This window comes from Anabrus simplex, chromosome 4 (genome assembly GCF_040414725.1).
Source record: "Anabrus simplex isolate iqAnaSimp1 chromosome 4, ASM4041472v1, whole genome shotgun sequence".
NCBI classification, from domain to species: domain Eukaryota; kingdom Metazoa; phylum Arthropoda; class Insecta; order Orthoptera; family Tettigoniidae; genus Anabrus; species Anabrus simplex.
Window position 1 is genome coordinate 226,037,235 of NC_090268.1, and position 18,478 is coordinate 226,055,712.

The 18,478-nt window shown below is 42.2% G+C and overlaps 1 protein-coding gene across 1 annotated transcript in view; it reads left to right on the forward strand.

The window, feature by feature from the left end:
* The window catches only part of gcm (glial cells missing), an 80,873-nt gene extending 64,138 nt beyond the window's left edge, over positions 1–16,735 (forward strand). Inside the window, exons 3-8 of the mRNA XM_068227381.1 lie at positions 920–1,101; positions 2,305–2,554; positions 3,562–3,680; positions 4,020–4,151; positions 9,559–9,673; positions 15,441–16,735. Of these exons, the coding sequence (XP_068083482.1) occupies positions 920–1,101; positions 2,305–2,554; positions 3,562–3,680; positions 4,020–4,151; positions 9,559–9,673; positions 15,441–16,735 (2,093 nt within the window). The remainder of the gene's footprint in view (positions 1–919; positions 1,102–2,304; positions 2,555–3,561; positions 3,681–4,019; positions 4,152–9,558; positions 9,674–15,440) is intronic.
* The last annotated feature ends 1,743 nt before the right edge of the window (positions 16,736–18,478 follow it).

The window sequence follows — 18,478 nt, forward strand, 5'->3', positions numbered from 1 at the left end:
TGTATCAATTTACGTCTTTCGTCATGTTAGGCTATAGGCAGTCACGGTGTGTTATGCTCCAAGGTCTTCAGTCACATGAATTCCTAGTGAATAAATCTTCTGCGTTAGAAAGTTAAAACACAAGACATCAGTAATTTTATGACATATTCCACACAAGCATCAACACTTCCATGATAAAATATTTAACTCGCATGCTGATGAAAGCTAAGAAGGACCAAATGAGGAATAAATAAGATTAATAATTGTTAACTTGAGTAGCGTCATGTAATTTAAAAATCATTTATACTTTCAAGTCTATGAATTTGTTCTGTTTATCCATGACAGAGATAAAATACAAGTTATATTGTATGCAGCTTTCACATGTATGCTAAAAGATTCTCGGTCGAGAAATTTTAAATTGATATACAGTAGGAGCCTCAGTCGAGTTGTCCGTTATTCCCTGCGCCGTTTCTGGTAGAGTGATGATGTCATGGTCTCGACCAGTCTACGATAAGCTTTCGTATAGCGTACAGCGTGATTGCTTCCTATACAGCAGTAATTGATAAGTTTGGTGCGTTTCCGGTTTCTGAAATAAGTATTGAACAACAATGTAATTCGCACCAAAATTTTGAATATTAATGAGTCTGAATATCTTTTTTTTTTTTTAGATGTTTTACGTCGCACCGACACAGATAGGTCTTACGGCGACGAAGTCTGAATATCAGAGAGTGAACCGCAGTATCGTCATACACTATAACACTTGTCTACAGGATAACGGGGTAGGTTTTATTGTTTTTCAATCTGATTATCAATGCTTCGACGTCGATGTGTTTTCTACGGGCGTACGGGAACTATGTGACGGGGATCGGGCTGTCGTTTACCGACAAGCAGCACGCGGGAAGGACGGCAACTCTTTGTGGACTTATCCTGTATCATGTAGGACCAGGAACAGTTTTATTTAGTTTTCTAAGGGTAGAGTGTACTGAAGTACGCTATGTGTTATGTTTCAGAAGCAGGAGAGACGCCGGTTCCCCGGCTATGAGCAACTCGCACTGTAGGCTGACAGCTGCAGTTCCTCGCCACCACGCAGATTGGGACATCAACGATACGAGCATTCCTCGGGTAAGATTAGCCACTGATTTTCACATCGCAAGCGGGAGTACGACTCCAACTTAGAAAAATACGTAGTTCATACAGTAATTTCCGTATTTGAGAATTGTCTGCCTACAAACAACCCGTTGAGAGCTTGGTTGATTTGATTATATGAGTGGTGGCGTGTTATCCCGCTTATTTGCCAATATTCTTTCTCATATTTAAGGACAGATACCGTAATATTCTGAATGTGCAGAGAGGACTCATGGTAATAACTGACATGTTTATTGTAAACTCACTGTGGAAAACACGCTAGGTCCTCCGTATTGTTATGAGTACATCCCGCATAGGCTAGAATACAAACTCATTTGGCAGTAGGAACTGCCGTCTAGTCCGATCTTCCGTAAAGCAGCGAGAATAACAATATAATTGTTAGGGGTTGTCAAAGGCGTTACCCCTAGAGTTTATGCAAATCTCATAGCAGAATCGTTCAGCGGGCTAGAGTATACTTATTACTCGCTTTGGTAATTTTACATTCTATCCCATTACAGCTTAAACATCCGGACACCATTCGAATTTTATGTATTTTTTCTGTTCTGTATTTAATATCTCTTCGGCATATAGCCTACTCTATGCACTGAACACGATCAAGTAAGCTCAAAGCATATTTCAAGTACGGTAAGTTACAATACGGTCGTGAAAATGAAATATTCACATAAAAATGCACGTTGTTTTATATATTTCGCTCATTCCTATTCTTTTGCTTGTTACCGTCTAATATCATGTTTTTAAATATTTTCTATCGAAAAAACATAATCATAAAATACTGCTCAGTATAATGTGTTTTTAAATTCAAATTTTCATGTGAAATCGATTCAAGCACCCAGGAAGGAATGCCCCTGCACTGTGAGATACCTACTCAAACAATAGTAATTTTACAGTGCTTTTGCCTTTCCTGAAAACAACAGTGAAATGTACAGTAACTTAGTCATTCATTTCTCTATCCTTTTAAAATATTATCTGTCCTTAAATACAAGAACGAATTGGCAAATAAGCGTGTTAAGACGCCACCGGCAGTCAACGCATGTAATCAAATGAGTTTTCGCCATAGAAATAAACTCACACGGACATGGTTACTCTCTTCAATGAGCTAAATAATTCCCTAAGTTATCAACAGATAGCAACGCAGTCGAACACTGTCATTAAGAAGTGTTGTTTATTTTTTGTGTCCAGGTGAGCGAATTCAATCGATGGCAAGAGTGGGCGGATGGTCACTGTAGATTGGTTTATCCTGCGTCCAGTGAGGAAGCGAAGCGTCACGCTTCCGGCTGGGCCATGCGCAACACCAACAACCACAACGTGCACATCCTCAAGAAGTCGTGTCTGGGTGTCCTGGTGTGTTCATTACGCTGTACGCTGCCCAATGAGGAGAAGGTGCACTTGCGTCCTGCCATCTGCGACAAGGCGCGCAAGAAGCAACAAGGTACAACACGGTGTTCTCAAGAAAAGTTCCCATATTAACATGGGCTGGGGGTCTATCTGATTTTCCCGACACCATTGTAACCATGGCAACAACAGATTTTCAGCAGCTGGTAGGCGAGAAGCAATGCCAAATTATTTTTCCTAAAAAGAAACCATTTTTCCTTTTGCGAAAATCAAATTGTTATAAATATGTCTCCCAGACATGGCCAGCCATCAAGGGCTGCTAATTTCAGACCATGACATAATAGCCTGCACAGTTGCTAGGCAACATTGCCTGACCATTGGTTGCTATGGTTACACTTCTGTCACACATTTTGGCGCTTTACGTTATACAAATTTTCGGGTTACCCCCAGCCATGCTACATGTCAATACCAATGTAAAATGTTTAAACTGCATGCTTATGTAGGGTATTTTAGCAATTTGTTCATTTATTGTATTATTTTTGTACCTCATTCAGTTAAATAAGATTCTAACACAGCAACATTTAGATACATAATAACTAGGCCTCGGATGTTTATGCAGTAATAGGTTAGAATGCAAACTTCCTGAAGGGAGTAACAAGTAGAGTCTACCCGGACAACGGTTATGCTATGAGGTTTGCAAAACATTAGGGGTTATTTAGTAACAAAATTAATTATTAGGAAATGTCGACTAACCCGCTCTAACGTAGTGTAGTGGTAACATAAATTCTAGGGGGTTCTAATGGGCCAAACCGGTAATATTTATGCAAACCTCATAGCATTACTGTCGTGGACTCTACTTATTACCCGCTTCAGTAAGTTTGCATTCCAACCTATCACTGCATAAACATCCGGGCCCTACTAATAACAATTTCAATAAAATACAGCATACCTAAGTATATACCGTACTAGACCTATATCCTTAGCTCGATCTGTGGCCTGCTCTGATATCTGCACACCAGTTTGAGTCTGACATTCGTGGTGTAAAGATCTTTGTTTTCTGAATTGTTCTGTGAATTATAAATATTTGATCTGTGTGTGTTGTAGGTAAGCCGTGCCCTAACAGACAGTGTTCCGGAAGACTGGAGATTTTACCATGCAGAGGTCACTGCGGGTATCCTGTCACCCATTTCTGGAGGCACACGGAACATGCTATATTTTTTCAGGTAAAAAAAGTCATTTTTGATGCCCTATGAATTCTTTACGTCATGGAATAGTATTTCAGTCCATTGTTTCACTAAGCACAGTTAGCTCCTTGGACAGCATAGCTGTCTTCGGTTGAGAGGGCCCAGAGTTCGATTCGCGGTGACTTTACCCGCGGCTAGTTTATTCTACCTTGCAATCATTTTATAAATGATGCTTTATAGTATAATAGGCATCCAGTTCACACAAAGTCCTTTTTCACTTTGTAATTTGATTTCGGGATGATGATAATAATAAATCCTTATCCTATGATTTTTATTGATTATATTGTACTCATGGTGGACTTGTGGTGTGTTCCTCAGGCTAAAGGAGTCCACGATCATCCTCGGCCAGAAGCTAAGTCAACCTCGGAGGCTCGTCGTAGTTTAGGGGCGGGTCGGCGTGTGCGAGGTCTGGCCGTACTTCTGGCGAGGGAGGCGGCGCTCGGAACAAAGGTAAATATTATTATTTGTTACATATATATCGCAATTGGGAAATATCCCGGTGGTAATGATCACTTAGAGTAGTGTAATAATAAAGTAAAGTTAAAACATAATTACACAGCAACAAGAGTACAATAAGCAATCCCATTGAAATAAAATATTACAAGAAATACTCCTAGTTTAATAGTCTTTTTTTTTTTTTTTTTTTTTTTTTTTTTGCAAGTTGCTTTACGTCGCACCGACACAGATAGGTCTTATGGCGACGATGGGACGGGAAAGGGCTAGGAGTGGTTAGGAAGCGGCCGTGGTCTTAATTAAGGTACAGCCCCAGCATTTGCCTGGTATGAAAATGGGAAACCACGGAAAACCATTTTCAGGGCTCCCGATAGTGGGGTTTGAACCCACTATCTCCCGAATACTGGATACTGGCCGCACTTAAGCGACTACAGCTATCGAGCTCGGTAGTTTAACATTCTAAATCCAGCATCATCATATACAAATGCACACACAACTTAGTGCTTAACACTACACCTTACAGTACTATAGGTTGTGTATCTGCTACTTCACTCCGATGTCTCCCTGTTCACGCTCTACGCGGCCACTATTGCTGTAAGGGAGGTTTTATCGCAGTTGTCGCATCCTGGGATGAGTGCAACATATAATAATTCTTCATTCGTTCACCACTGATCTGCATTTAGGGTTGTCGCCCTGGTGGCAGATTCTTTATCAGTTGTTTACATAATATTTTCTTAAATGATTTCTTTTTGCTAGGGGCTTTACGTCGCACCGACACAGATAGGTCTTATGGCGACGATGGGACAGGAAAGGCCTAGGAGTTGGAAGGAAGCGGCCGTGGCCTTAATTAAGGTACAGCCCCAGCATTTGCCTGGTGTGAAAATGGGAAACCACGGAAAACCATTTTCAGGGCTGCCGATAGTGGGATTCGAACCTACTATCTCCCGGATGCAAGCTCACAGCCTTAAATGATTTCAAGCAACTTAGAAACTTACTGAACATCTCCCTTTGTTAACTGTTCCAGTATCTAACTCCTCTTCCTATAAAGGAATATTGGCCTCAATTCTCCCCCTTGCATTCAAACTTTTCCACTCAACCTTATTCGTCATGCCATCTCTGCACTGATAGCTTGGAAGATACCCTTTATTCAGGCAGCTCGTCTCCTTACTCGCAAGTCTTCCCAGTCCAAGTTTGCAAGACTCTACTCTTTTGTAGCAAATCGCGCTGCCATCCCTTGAATCTTTCCCAGTTCTCGTACCAAGTAGTCCTGGTGAGGATCCCATACACAGACACAATACTCTCTTGTGACTTACACGCCAACCCCTAAATACCCTAAAAATCATGTAAGAGATCTGTGACCTTTATTTACAACCTTCTTAATTTGGTTAACCCAACGAAGATCTTCTCTTATATCAACGCCTATGTACTTACAGCAAGAAGTGGGACGGCCACATTAAGCCGTACCACTGGGACAGTGGCTGGATATCTGGCTTCATGGCAAACAGGTTCGACTTTGGTTCAAGGGCTCCCGGATCCAATTTGAAATGTTTAGTTCCATTTTACTCCATTGTGAGAAAACATCTTCGTTATTTTCTTATCAAGAGCAAACACAGAAATTGCCTACAATTTTTGAAGGAACTGTTCGAAACAAAAGGAGGTGTGATTTCTCCCATGGTGTTTATATGGCGAAGTTACGAGCTTATACTTTTTAATTTAATTTGGTATAATTAATGGTTTGTTTAAATTTACTTTTTTTCAAAATATGACTATTCAAAAGTGTGGGGTCCTTGGCAGGAAGAGGTCCACAGCTCTTAGTTAACTGGAAACAATTGTCCTAGAATGTTCCAAAGAGCATCAGCATTTTCCGCAGCTTAGCGTTTCGCAGTCCTACATAAACTGTATACACCGTTCTTTTGGAGATAGTTGAATACGCGGACCAATACAAAGCTATGATTGGTCGAATGAGCAGAGCAACATGGAGAATGCTATTATTTGTATTCAAGACATAAATGACCGTTCTTCTTCCCACTATGATTATTGTCTGACTTGTCAAAGACGTTTAACTGCACCGCTTATAAACGTGCATACAGTGCCTGGTGATTGGATAATTATTGGTTGTGCATTCAATAACCTCTTGAACACCGCAATATATTGAGGCGGCGGGTCCGCAGGCCACACAAGAAGGGTGACCGGTCTTCCTTGGTGGTCTCCCCAGTGAGGGCTAATAAACTATGGCACTTCGATAGAAATATAACAATCAATAAGTCCTTATAAACTGTATGCTTCAGGGAAATATGCATAATGTGTAGCTTGCTTGGACGGAGCCGAATATGGCGAACGAGAAATACTGCTAGTTTAATGATAAGCATAGTCCGGCTCCATGGCTAAGTGTTTAGCATGCTGGCCTTTGGTCATAGGGTCCCGGGTTCGATTCCTGGCAGAGTCGGGAATTTTAACCTTAATTGGTTAATTTCGCTGGCATGGGGGCTGGGTGTATGTGTCGTCTTCATCATCATTTCATCCTCATCACGACGCGCAGGTCGCCTACGGGAGTCAATTCAAAAGACCTGCACCTGGCGAGCCGAACTTGCCCTCGGACACTACCGGCACTAAAAGTCATACGCCATTTCACTTCATTTCATGATAAGCATACAAACACAGAATAAGTCTCCAATTACAGTACAGTTTACAAACTTAGTAGGGGCTGCCTGGCCGAGGCGGTAAAGGCGTGCTCGGTTCGCCCGGAAGGACGTGGGTTCGAATCCCCGTCAGGAAGTCGTAAAATTTAAGAAACGAGATTTCCACTTCCGGAGGTGCATATGGCCCTGAGGTTCACTCAGCCTACACCAAAAATGAGTACCAGGTTAATTCCTGGGGGCAAAGGCGGCCGGGCGTAAAGCTAACCACTCTACCCCATCACGTGCCGAGGTTAACAATGGTGGAAGCCTTTACCTTCCACTCCTCCAAGGGCCTTCATGGCCTGTACGGAGGTGACTTTGCTTTGCTTTACAAACTTAGTACGTTACAGTATTGTGTAGGAGTGCGTAGGCCTAAATACCTCACACAAACATACAATCCTACAGTACGGTACAGTAAGGTTCATTTTCGTGTACAGGTTAGCATAGGAATATGAACACAACGAAAATTGTTCTGTGGCTGGGAGGCGTGACCAGTCTTCAGTACAATAATGCATAGGAAGAGCATTGTCAGATACGCGGATCTACTCACGCACCGACGAATTACTTATTATATTAAAGATGATCATCATGATAATGAAATATGGGTAAACAAGTAGACATGAAAATTATGATGGCAAGGACATTAACAAATTTATTTTTTAGGCCTAATAAGTACTAATATTTACTCCATTGTGAGAAAACATTTTCGTTATTTTCTTAACAAGAGTAAACATAGAAATTGCCTACAATTTTTGAAGGAATTGTTCGAAACGAAAGGAGGCGTGATTTCTCCCATGGTGTTTATATGGCGAAGTTACGCGCTGCCATCCCTTGAATCTTTTCCAGTTCTCGTACCAAGTAGTCCTGGTGAGGGTCCCATACACAGACACAATACTCTCTTGTGACTTACACGCCAACCCCTAAATACCCTAAAAATCATGTAAGAGATCTGTGACCTTACCTTATGGTAATGTCCAAATCATAATCCTGTGTTGATGGACAACATTTTGCTTGCAACAGCTAAAATCTAGTTTCATATTGTTCATGATCATGCTGTTGTACTTGTCACACATTCCGTGAAATGCTGAGTTATTATATCTGGCTGTTTTCACATGTTCATTGTAGAACGCACGTGAAATTCGTGTGTTTTCCCTGCGGGACATTGACTTTTAATAACGAAAGAAGATACGAATTATGAAGGACGTTATTTACATCTTTGTACATATATATCATATCGTACAAATCTTTACGTGGTCAGATATAAGGGAAATTCACTAGATTTCCTCATGAATAGAAATTTCAGAAAACGTTTCTGGACTATGTCTATTATTTCGATGCCTTTGTTGTTATATGGATTCCATATAACAGTAGCAAATTCAAATCTAGAGCGTATCGACATATTGTAGAGTGTAATAATTGTTGGACCGGGCGAGTTGGCCGTGCGTGTAGAGGCGCGCGGCTGTGAGCTTGCATCCGGGAGATAGTAGGTTCGAATCCCACTATCGGCAGCCCTGAAAATGGTTTTCCGTGGTTTCCCATTTTCACACCAGGCAAATGCTGGGGCTGTACCTTAATTAAGGCCACGGCCGCTTCCTTCCAACTCCTAGGCCTTTCCTATCCCATCGTCGCCATAAGACCTATCTGTGTCGGTTGCGAATTAAAGCCCCTAGCAAAAAAAAAAAATGTTGGTATTCCATTAAATGGAATGCTGGATCAGCCGTCCTCTAAGTCTGTACCGCGAAAAATATAATATTATATTGCTAAATGTGAGCACATCCGCATGTGTGTTAAGTATTTTAGTTATGCTATTTACATGAGAGGAGTGCAAATATGTCATGAAAAACGAAAAAGTAAGAATGTCATGTCATTATTCATGTCAATTCAGTGAGAAATGTGAGGTAGGTTACTTTTGGGCACTTGCTCAATAAGGGAAAAATCACAGAAAAACACAGCCGTAATTTTTAATCTACAGGATGAAATCTCTTCCGTTTCTTATAACTCACTGTTGGTTGGTGCCGAAAATCGCTTTTTACTCAGGTACATTGTTGAACATTCAAGTAACAGATAGGGCAAAAGTGAAACAATGTGAGATAATAAATGAATATCTTCTACTGTCCCATTCCACATTTTGAAGAAAAGGATTCACATATAATGAAATGTTGATGTGGTACAGTTCCTGAACATTCTCACGTTGACAGACCACCTGTTGTCAGAAACGGTATGATAAAAGCCGAACCAAAGTCGTTGATGCGGCAGTCAGTCATAGAGTTATAAAACAGAGATCAAGATACTTTTTGTGAAATATTACACAAATCCTTTTTCAGTGGGTTTCCAATAATATAATCCAGCTATACCCTGTCTAGTGGCCGGGGTCGTTAAAGAGTCACGTCTATACGATCTGACACCGTGGTTAGCTGGTTCGTGTCCAGTTGGTGGCAAACATGTTCACCATCAAAATGTTGGCCGGCAGGAGATGAGAGGCGATGTATATACTACAATTTCTAATCACGAGAGTGGGTACGACTACGTGTCTAGACCGGATTTCAACCTCTCCCGACCTCATTACCATCACACATCCAGACGCGCTGGTGGGCGTCAGATGGAAAGACCTGCTCCAGTGGCACTGTTCATTATTACTATTTCTACGTATGTACTCCAATATTAACTGTCTTTCTGTGACAATGGATTTCTGTCGTATACCAATGAAGTGTTATGTTCTGTTGCAGCTGCTCTCCTTACGAGACAACAAGCGAGCTGGGGAGACTGAGCCGGATCCAGCGTCGCGTTCTTTACTCTGTCCTCTGGATCCTCCACCGCCACTTATATCTGATACAGAAAAAGGTAAGAGAATAATAATGTTATTGGTTTTCCTTCCCACTAACTACTTTTATGGTTTTTTGAGACACTGAGATGTGCTAATTTCGTCCCGCACGAGTTCTTAAGGTTTTATCCAGAAACTGCCAGTAGATTTCTTCCAGATATTTCCATTTTGGTGAAGAGGTGTTGCTCCAGTCCCAATAGTGCTCTGCACCCCGCGTGACGTTACTTGTTTGAATTACGTTATTTTTATTCTCTTGGTCAATGAATAAACAAAGAAGCTTAGCTTTGATTTCGTATTTCATTATTTAATTAAAACATCCCGGATTCTTGAGATGTAACTATTATCAAGGGTGAGGAATTATAAGCGAGAAAGCACTAAAATATATCGTACTTTTAAAAATGTTAATTTTTCTAAAACTGAAATAAATGTATCAGTGAGTCTCACCGTCGTTGATCCTACTATAACATAGCCTCTACTTTCAGGAGGGGAGAGGAATTTGCCGTTATTTGCTTTACTTTCAGGGATATCATGCTTTCTTTTAAATATCGGAGCAATATTTAAAAAGCATCTAATAATAAATCGCTTTAGGCTACGCAAAAGCATTCTTTATTACACCGTTATGAAAGGGTCAATAATGATGTATGTGTGAGATAAAATTCAATTCCTCAAACAGTTGCAGAGTAATTCCAATACTTTCCGAACTGTACATTTGCTCGTCTATGAAATTCCTAAGAGGAAGCAGGTTATCTTCTACCTTTATCTTTAAACGAAGGAATAAGCGTTCTACACCAGTGGAAAACCGTCCTCGCTTGCTCCTTTGCGTTTTCAACTTCACAAGTATTGTCCGCCAGGTGGCCATGATGGTTAAGGCCTGACCTCGTCGCCAGCCGGTTGGAGTCACCTTGGTGTAGCATCAGAATGTTGGCCAGTAGGGGAGGAGATGCATTGAAATTTGCGAACGTTTCTGTCATACGATTTTTTCTTTAGGAGAAATGTTTCAACTGAAACTATCCATTGTGCAATACTGTACGTCACCATACTGGCAGCTAACAAAAGTAACGTTAAACAACAAGTGCAGGACTACAAGAACTCTACTCGTAAACATCCATTCCGTACTCTTTTTTTTTTTGCTAGGGGCTTTACGTCGCACCGACACAGGTAGGTCTTATGGCGACGATGGGATAGGAAAGGCCTAGGAGTTGGAAGGAAGCGGCCGTGGCCTTAATTAAGGTACAGCCCCAGCATTTACCTGGTGTGAAAATGGGAAACCACCATTCCGTACTCTTACCGCTAACCATGCTCGCTGCTAGGCCTGGCCGCGTACTCTATTCCCGCCACTCGGGAAAAAGGCAAGTATTGCCGCATTCCACCTGCACGACAGCACCGGCTAAAGTGTCGTTAAAACTCCCTGTATTTCAAATATTCAAGCGCTACAAGTAGTAGTAAGAAAATTAAAATACTGTTTGCGAAGTAGACTTTTTTTAAAGAAAAATAGAAGATTCCGCTTGTCTCATATCCGCGCAGTCACTGCAGTAGCGAGCTCTGGGCACAGACTTGTAGCGAAACCCGAGCGAAAGCACCCTTATGTCTGGAGAAGATCCGTGTCGAACGGTGCGACTACTCGTCCAGCCGTCCCCTCCCTCCCCAACAGCTTCATAGACTCCACTCGCCCTTCGTTCCCGCGCTGACCCTTGACAACTGTGTACAGTACTTGTTCAACCGTTATGCTCCACGCTGGAGTGGTGTCCCGCTTACCCCCCGCCAGTCTCAAACGGCTTTATTCCGTACTGTGTCACACTTCATATGCGTTCTTCAAAACATGGTAAAGTGTCAAGTTATAAGTTTCACCGAGTTTTCCTCTCAGTTTTAATTACGGTGTTGAGTGTTGATGTAAGTACTTAAGTATTAATACAGGGAAAGATCTTCATTGGGGTAATCACATTAACGATCTTGAAAATATTTTTTCTTTGTTTTTACGATTAGGTTTACGTCGCACCGACACAGATAAATCTCATGGGAACGATGGGATAGGAAAGGGCTAGGAATGGGAAGGAAGCGGCCGTGGCCTGGTGCAAAAATCGGAAACCACGGAAAACACTCTTCATGGCTGCCAACGGTGGGGTACGAAGTCACTATTTCCCGAATGCAAGCCCACAGCTGCGCGCCGTAACCGCACGGCCAACTCGCTTACTTTTTAAAGAAAGGTTACAGCTCTCTTCACATGGTTATCAGGATGTTCATGGGTTGTAGTAAGGAAAGGGCATGTAAGTCTCTGGTAAGACACCAATTAGAGTATGGTTCCAATATACAGGTGGTGGTGGTGGTTAGTGTTTTAAGAGAAAGTACAGCTAGGCAACCATCCTCTATATAACACTAATCAGAGAGAAAAAATGGAAGGGGTCCGACACTTCGAAAAATGAAGATATCGGTCAGGCCTCGAATGTTCTAATACCGTCGGGGTCGGAAAAGAACAACAGTTGACCAAGGGAGGTCGGATATTATAGATGGAAGTGAGGAGCCTGGCACAAGTAAATGGAACTAATACCAGGACTCAGCTAAGGGCCCCCCAATATACCGAACATACACCAGGACTACTTGATATGAGAAATGAAAACTAAATTCAAAGGAAAGCAGCACGAATTGTTCTGGGTGATTTCCGACAAAAGAGTAGTGTTACGAAAATTTTGCAAATTGTGGGCTGGGTAGACTTGGTAGAGAGGGGACGAGCATGTTCCGAGCTGTCGGTAGAGAAATGGACTGGAATTATATTAGCTTGAGTGGAACTTTTAAAAGTAGGAATGATAAAACTAGAATTCAAGAGGACAAATTGCAACAAATATTCATTTACAGGACGAGGAGTAAGCGATTAGAATTGAGGAGCTATCTGACGGTGACATAGCGGCCCCGGTCTCGAAAGCCAAGAATAACAGCCCAGAGGATTCGTCGTGCTGACCACACGACACCTCGTAATCTTCAGGCCTTCGGTCGGTCGGTCGGTCGGTCGGTCGGTCGGTCGGTCGGTCGGTCGGTCGGTCGGTCGGTCGGTCGGTCGGTCGGTCGGTCGGTCGGTCGGTCGGTCGGTCGGTCGGTCGGTCGGTCGGTCGGTCGGTCGGTCGGTCGGTCGGTCGGTCGGTCGGTCGGTCGGTCAACATGCTCACTATGTGTGAGACAACGCCGTCCTCACCTAATGACATATCTTGATGTTGGGAGCATGTATGTAGTTACAGTACAACAGTCTACCCGTTTCGAGGAAACACCAGTCGATGTATTTAGTTTCAACATTATTCTGTTACCAGAGTTGAACCGCCTCTAGACTTCATTTAGCAGGGCGAGTGCCTAACATTCAAACGAAGGTTAAGTTAGCCAGAATCACATTTACACGATGCGGAAAAATCAAAATATTGTTTTTGACCTCGGCGGTACCTCCTTCTTAACCCGGTATGAACCCGTTGTGCAGCAAAAATGTGACTTAAGGTTCTAAAACCAAACCTCATGGCGCAACAGTCCCGAAAGACCATGGCCTACCAAGCGACCGCTGCTCAGCCCGAAGGCCTGCAGATTACGAGGTGTCGTATGGTCAGCACGATGAATCCTAGCGGCCGTTATTGTTGGCTTTCTAGACCGCGGCTGCTATCTCACCATCAGAAAGCTCCTCAATTGTAATAACGTAGGTTGAGTGGACCTCGAACCAGCCCTCAGATCCAGGTGAAAATCTCTCACCTGGCCGCGAATCGAATCGTGGGCCTCTGGATAAGAGGTGAGGACACTAACCCTACACAGCAAGGCCGGAGTCTTTAGGTCCTAGTATACACTACATATGGGGAATATGGCAAAATGTATGTATGAAAATGTATGTTATGGTTGTTGTGGTTAACACAGGGCTTTTATTTACCTTGCTAATAATCAAAATTAAGTCTGATAGAATATCAAATGTGAGAAACATACTATATTATGCACTCATTCCTTATGAGCGACTATCTTGTTTGGTTATTGACGATTCTAGACTGGAAATGATTGCTTATGAGTGATTTATCTCAAATGTGAAATCCTACATATTTTTCTAATTTCAAAAATAAACAACTCGACAATTTTTACGATAAATTGAAAATTCGTTTTTAAAAAGAATGCCGAAAGATTACTGCGTTAGGTCTGCTGGCAGTAATATGTTACAATTTTCTTTGTTACAAGCTCCCCTAAAACTTCAGTTTATCTAGACCAGGGCCTCTCAGGGTGCATGCGCGTGGTGCATGCACTGTGCACGGTGCAAAAGACGACTTGGCTTGGTTGACCAGAGTGCAGACCCCCCCCCCCCCCCACTCCTCGATTTGGAGCAATAGCGCTTACTCTCTCTTTCCTCACGCCTCTCTCGCTCGCTCCGCCTGTCTCCCTCTGCCCCACTTGCGCCGTAGCGCTCCAAATCCGGGCTGAGTTGAGCCGAGTATAGCCGAGTAGAGCCGAGCTTAGCCGAGTAGCCAAGAGACGAAGCGTTGATCCGAGCTATACCGAGCGGCACCGATGCACAGTGCACGGAGCTCTTGCGCCTCGCTCTGCACGCGTGAGATTTTGGGCGTTTGAGAGACCCTGATCTAGATAAATGCTAAACAATTAATTTCGACGTTTGCATCGTTCTGTCATTTCTTGTTGTATTAGAAATAACAGACACGAAAATAGCGAGAATGATCGCTGGTACAAACAGGTGGGAACAATGAAACGAGGGTTCTGGGAAGGAGGAGATAAAGGCTATGTTAAGAATGAATTCGACGGATAAAGCTGTACGCATAGACCAGCTTTGGTGATGGGGACATGTGAGGCGAATGGAGGAAGATAGGTTACCTACGAGAAAATGGACTCGGTCATAGAGGGTAAGGGAAGTAGAGGTAGAGGGAGACCACAAAGACGAGAGAGAGGTTGGGTTTCTAACGATTTAAAGATACGAACTAAATGAAGCCACAGAGCTAGTTAAAAACAGAGGATTTTGGTGGAGTTAAGTAAAATCACAGAGGCTTGCAGACTAAATGCTGAAAGGCATAACAATTCATAATGAAGACGTGTGTAGGTTATGTGTAAATAATATAAAATATTTACTACCTCGTGTAGTCACATAAAAGAAGGTCCCAAAGAAAATGGTAATTTATGTGGAAGTTAGGATTAATTAAATTAAACAGTGTAAATAAGAATTAATAAATAAATCAGTCATCAATAGTTCGAGCTACATGTTTTGCTAAAAGAAGAATCTACTTAATGAATAATCAAAAATGTTTCTAGTCACAATTTCACAATGTTCTACTCCAAAACGCATTTCGGTGTCTAGACTCTTATTTGTCTCAAATTTGAAATCCTACATATTTTTCTCATTTCAAAAATGAATGACTATTTCAGAAGGTCTACTAGTAGTAAAAAGTTACGATCTGGAGTCTGAAACGCTTTATGGAGTACAACAATTAGTAAAAAAAAAAAAAATCCCTTTGCGAAAACCTAATGATCATGAATATTCTATGCCTTTAAATTCCAATATTAAATTAAGGAGAACTGCAACTCTTCGTCAAAGGAACGTAACTTGTAGGCGCAGCATATTTTGGCGACCAAGGCCTACTGTAACGACTAATGTGACGTCACTTCCGTCATTCATTTTGTCGCGTTAGACAAATTTTCGGATGAACCCCAGCCATAAGACATATTCATGTCAAAATTGTATTTGGTAACATAAAGGATTTACTTTTTCCATCCACCTCTAAAATACTAAATATGCCTGACAGAAACTTAAGTTTGTTTTCTTTTATTTTGCAGGATTTTCCTGTTCCTGCCCGCCATTCGAATGTATATGTGGCAGAATGGCAGCTAGTCAAAGCCAGTTCCATCACAATCCGCAGTATCAGCATTCCCACATGGACTCCACCTACTGGCTACAGGAGCACCTGCAGCAGTTCAACTCCTTCAGCCATCAGGAGGAGCCAGCGGTGACGTCCTACTACACCAACATCCCGAACGAAGACGCGAACAGCAGCGGTATGAATCAACAGCACTACGACCTCGTGCCGTTAGGGAGTGAGCTGTTCCAGCCAGAGGAGATCTTCCAGCTGGACCAGCCGTTAAGGACTCCAGACTATATCAACATGGTTCAACAGCAGCAGAACCATAACAACAGCGTCGACATTGCAAGGTCTCCGCCAATGCTGCTCGACTTGGGAAGTGGTACGATCCATCGCGGCGCTATCAAGTCAGAGCCTGAATCCTACTGGATGCTTCCCCAGCAGCACCTTTCATCATCTGTAGCTACAGATGAAAGCAACAGTAGTTCCAGTAGATTCCCACCATGCTCCCCAGACAACAGCGTGATACCAGTGAACAACAACAATAACAACAATACTATTGGCACTGTTGAGGGTCCAAATGATCTTCAGTTCCGCAACGACTCAATGAGAATGCACTGTGATACTATGTCAGCTCACTGCAGCACACCTGAAGAAAATATCAAATTAGCAAACGAAGTTCCTTCAAAAGACATTCTGTGTAATATGGGAATGTTCCAGTATGGCCTGGAGAGTGATAGGGTGAAGTTACAGCTTCCTAACGTGGAAAGTTCGGGCTTAAGTGACTGTCAGTTGTTGTATTACGGACTGCATGAATCACGAATAGACTTAAACCAGCAGCAGATGGAAACCAACACGGCCGCCGGTTACAACTACACCGCACATGACGAAGAGCGAGTTCCCAACAAAAACATCTGTGATATCGAAGATAAGACTTCGAAGAATTATAGGTTTCACTGTGCGACAGATGATGCTCTTAGTGACACAAGACTGCAACCCAAGGAACCAATGAGTACCCCTTTCAGTGGACAGTGTGCAGCACAGAATACCATTAATGAGATGGACGTTATGGAATACCCCCTGAACAATATGGTAGGAATGTACTGTGGCTCCCTGGAGAATGCTGCCCCTAGCAGAATACAGTGCAGTAATTCCCCAGAGGATGCTATGGAGGACTTTGATCTGCACTGTGCGCCAGTAGGGAACGATGGTTTCCATTCTCCAACACAGTTTCACAGTAATCCACAGTTCCACCAGATTTCCCACCATTGACACAATAAACATGTACATACATAAATCCTGTTGTTTATTTATTTAATTCATAAGGATCCCTTAATTCTCCAGAAAGTTCTGGTGACTTTGTGATTGAAATTTGAGACTGTGTATGTTATCACTATGAAATGTTGCTATAATTCCTATCAATTTTATCATCAATCAGCTAGGGCTGTCGCACAGGTGGCAGATTACCTATCGGTTGTTTACCTAGTCTCTTCGTAAATGATTTCAAAGCAGTTGAAAATTTATTGAAGTTATCTATTAGTAAATTATTCCAATATCTAATTCCTCTTCCCACAAAAGAATATTTACTCCAATTTGTCCTCTTGAATTCCAACGTTACCTTCATATTATCCTCATTGTTACCGTGTTTTAGTGGTAGGTAGAGGTGAAAGAAGGTGCGGGCGTGAACGGGTCTCAAACTACGGAATCAAAGTTAATGTAAAATTTAACAAGGTTATATTTTCTTTTCAAAAACAAAGAAATAACAAGCATGGCAGGTACAAAGTAGCAAGTCCAAAGGGTAGTTACAATATTTACAGGATTTGGGCTTCGCGCCCTGACTTCACAATGCTTGGGCAATCAGCTCAGTTTTACCCCAAACACAAGTTTCAACAGAGGGGCAGAAAACCCCATTCATGCCTAGGAGTCCTTGCTCCAAATTACACTGAAAAGCCTCCACGAGGCATACAACACTCAATTTTCAAAAGAGCCACACGCTCTCAACTTTAAGCCTCTCAAAGGCCACACCAAACTCCACCTTCGAGTTGTCCTCACTGGACATAGACACAGGGGTAAAATACCCAACCTACTGAGGTCTATTAAATGAAAAGGGGCAATTACATGACCTCTAAAATAACAATTTGAGAGGAGGCGATCTGCACTCCTAATACACTTGTTTTTAAAACCTAATCTGGCTCTAGGCCACTAATGCAAGGGCTAATCCCATACTACAGAGGTGACTTTAGAAAAGAGCAATTTGTTTTACGTTAACGAAGAATAGGTTGAGAAAATAAGTTCACCTCAAAACAATGTGAGTGGGAGCTCGAGAGGGTTAGCACTCTCTATCCCAATATGCAGCTTTAAAAGAGAATAGATGAAAAGATTGGTTACATTTTAGGAAAAGGTTACATGGTGGAAACGCTTCGAACCCGCTCCGAGAGTTAAACTGCCAACCTAGCAAGAAAAGAAGTTATTAAGAGGCCATTACCTGGTGTTGAACAGCTGGAGAAGAAAGAGGCGCTTCCCGCCCCCTGCTATGTACTTTACACACTGAAAGATGGAACAGAAGTGGCCCGGAGACCCAAAAATCAGCAGTTTAAATACTCTCGCGGAAGGTTCTAGGCGTTTTAGGGAAGAGAACACCCGCCCACAATCACTTTATTGGCTAGGGTACAGAAACATATCCAAGTTGGGGGAAGATACATCGGATTGGTCGGAAATTACTAAAAGAAATTCGGGATTGGATAAATCTAAAACAAGGGGAAAAAGAGGGGTATACAGCCAACTTAAACAATAACAGAAAGAAATTTAACAAGAAACAAACTTTTGAAATAAGAACTTCTCCAAAAAAAAAAAAAAATAGTTCTTTCACTTCCCACTAGGGTGCACTATTGTTGATCTTCAGTAGTGTCCTCTAGAAGAGAAGGTTCACACTTCTTACTACAAGCAAAACAAAAATACGTCGAAAATGACACAGTTCAAAAACTCCAAAATTTCCAGGTAGAGACATCTTCTGAG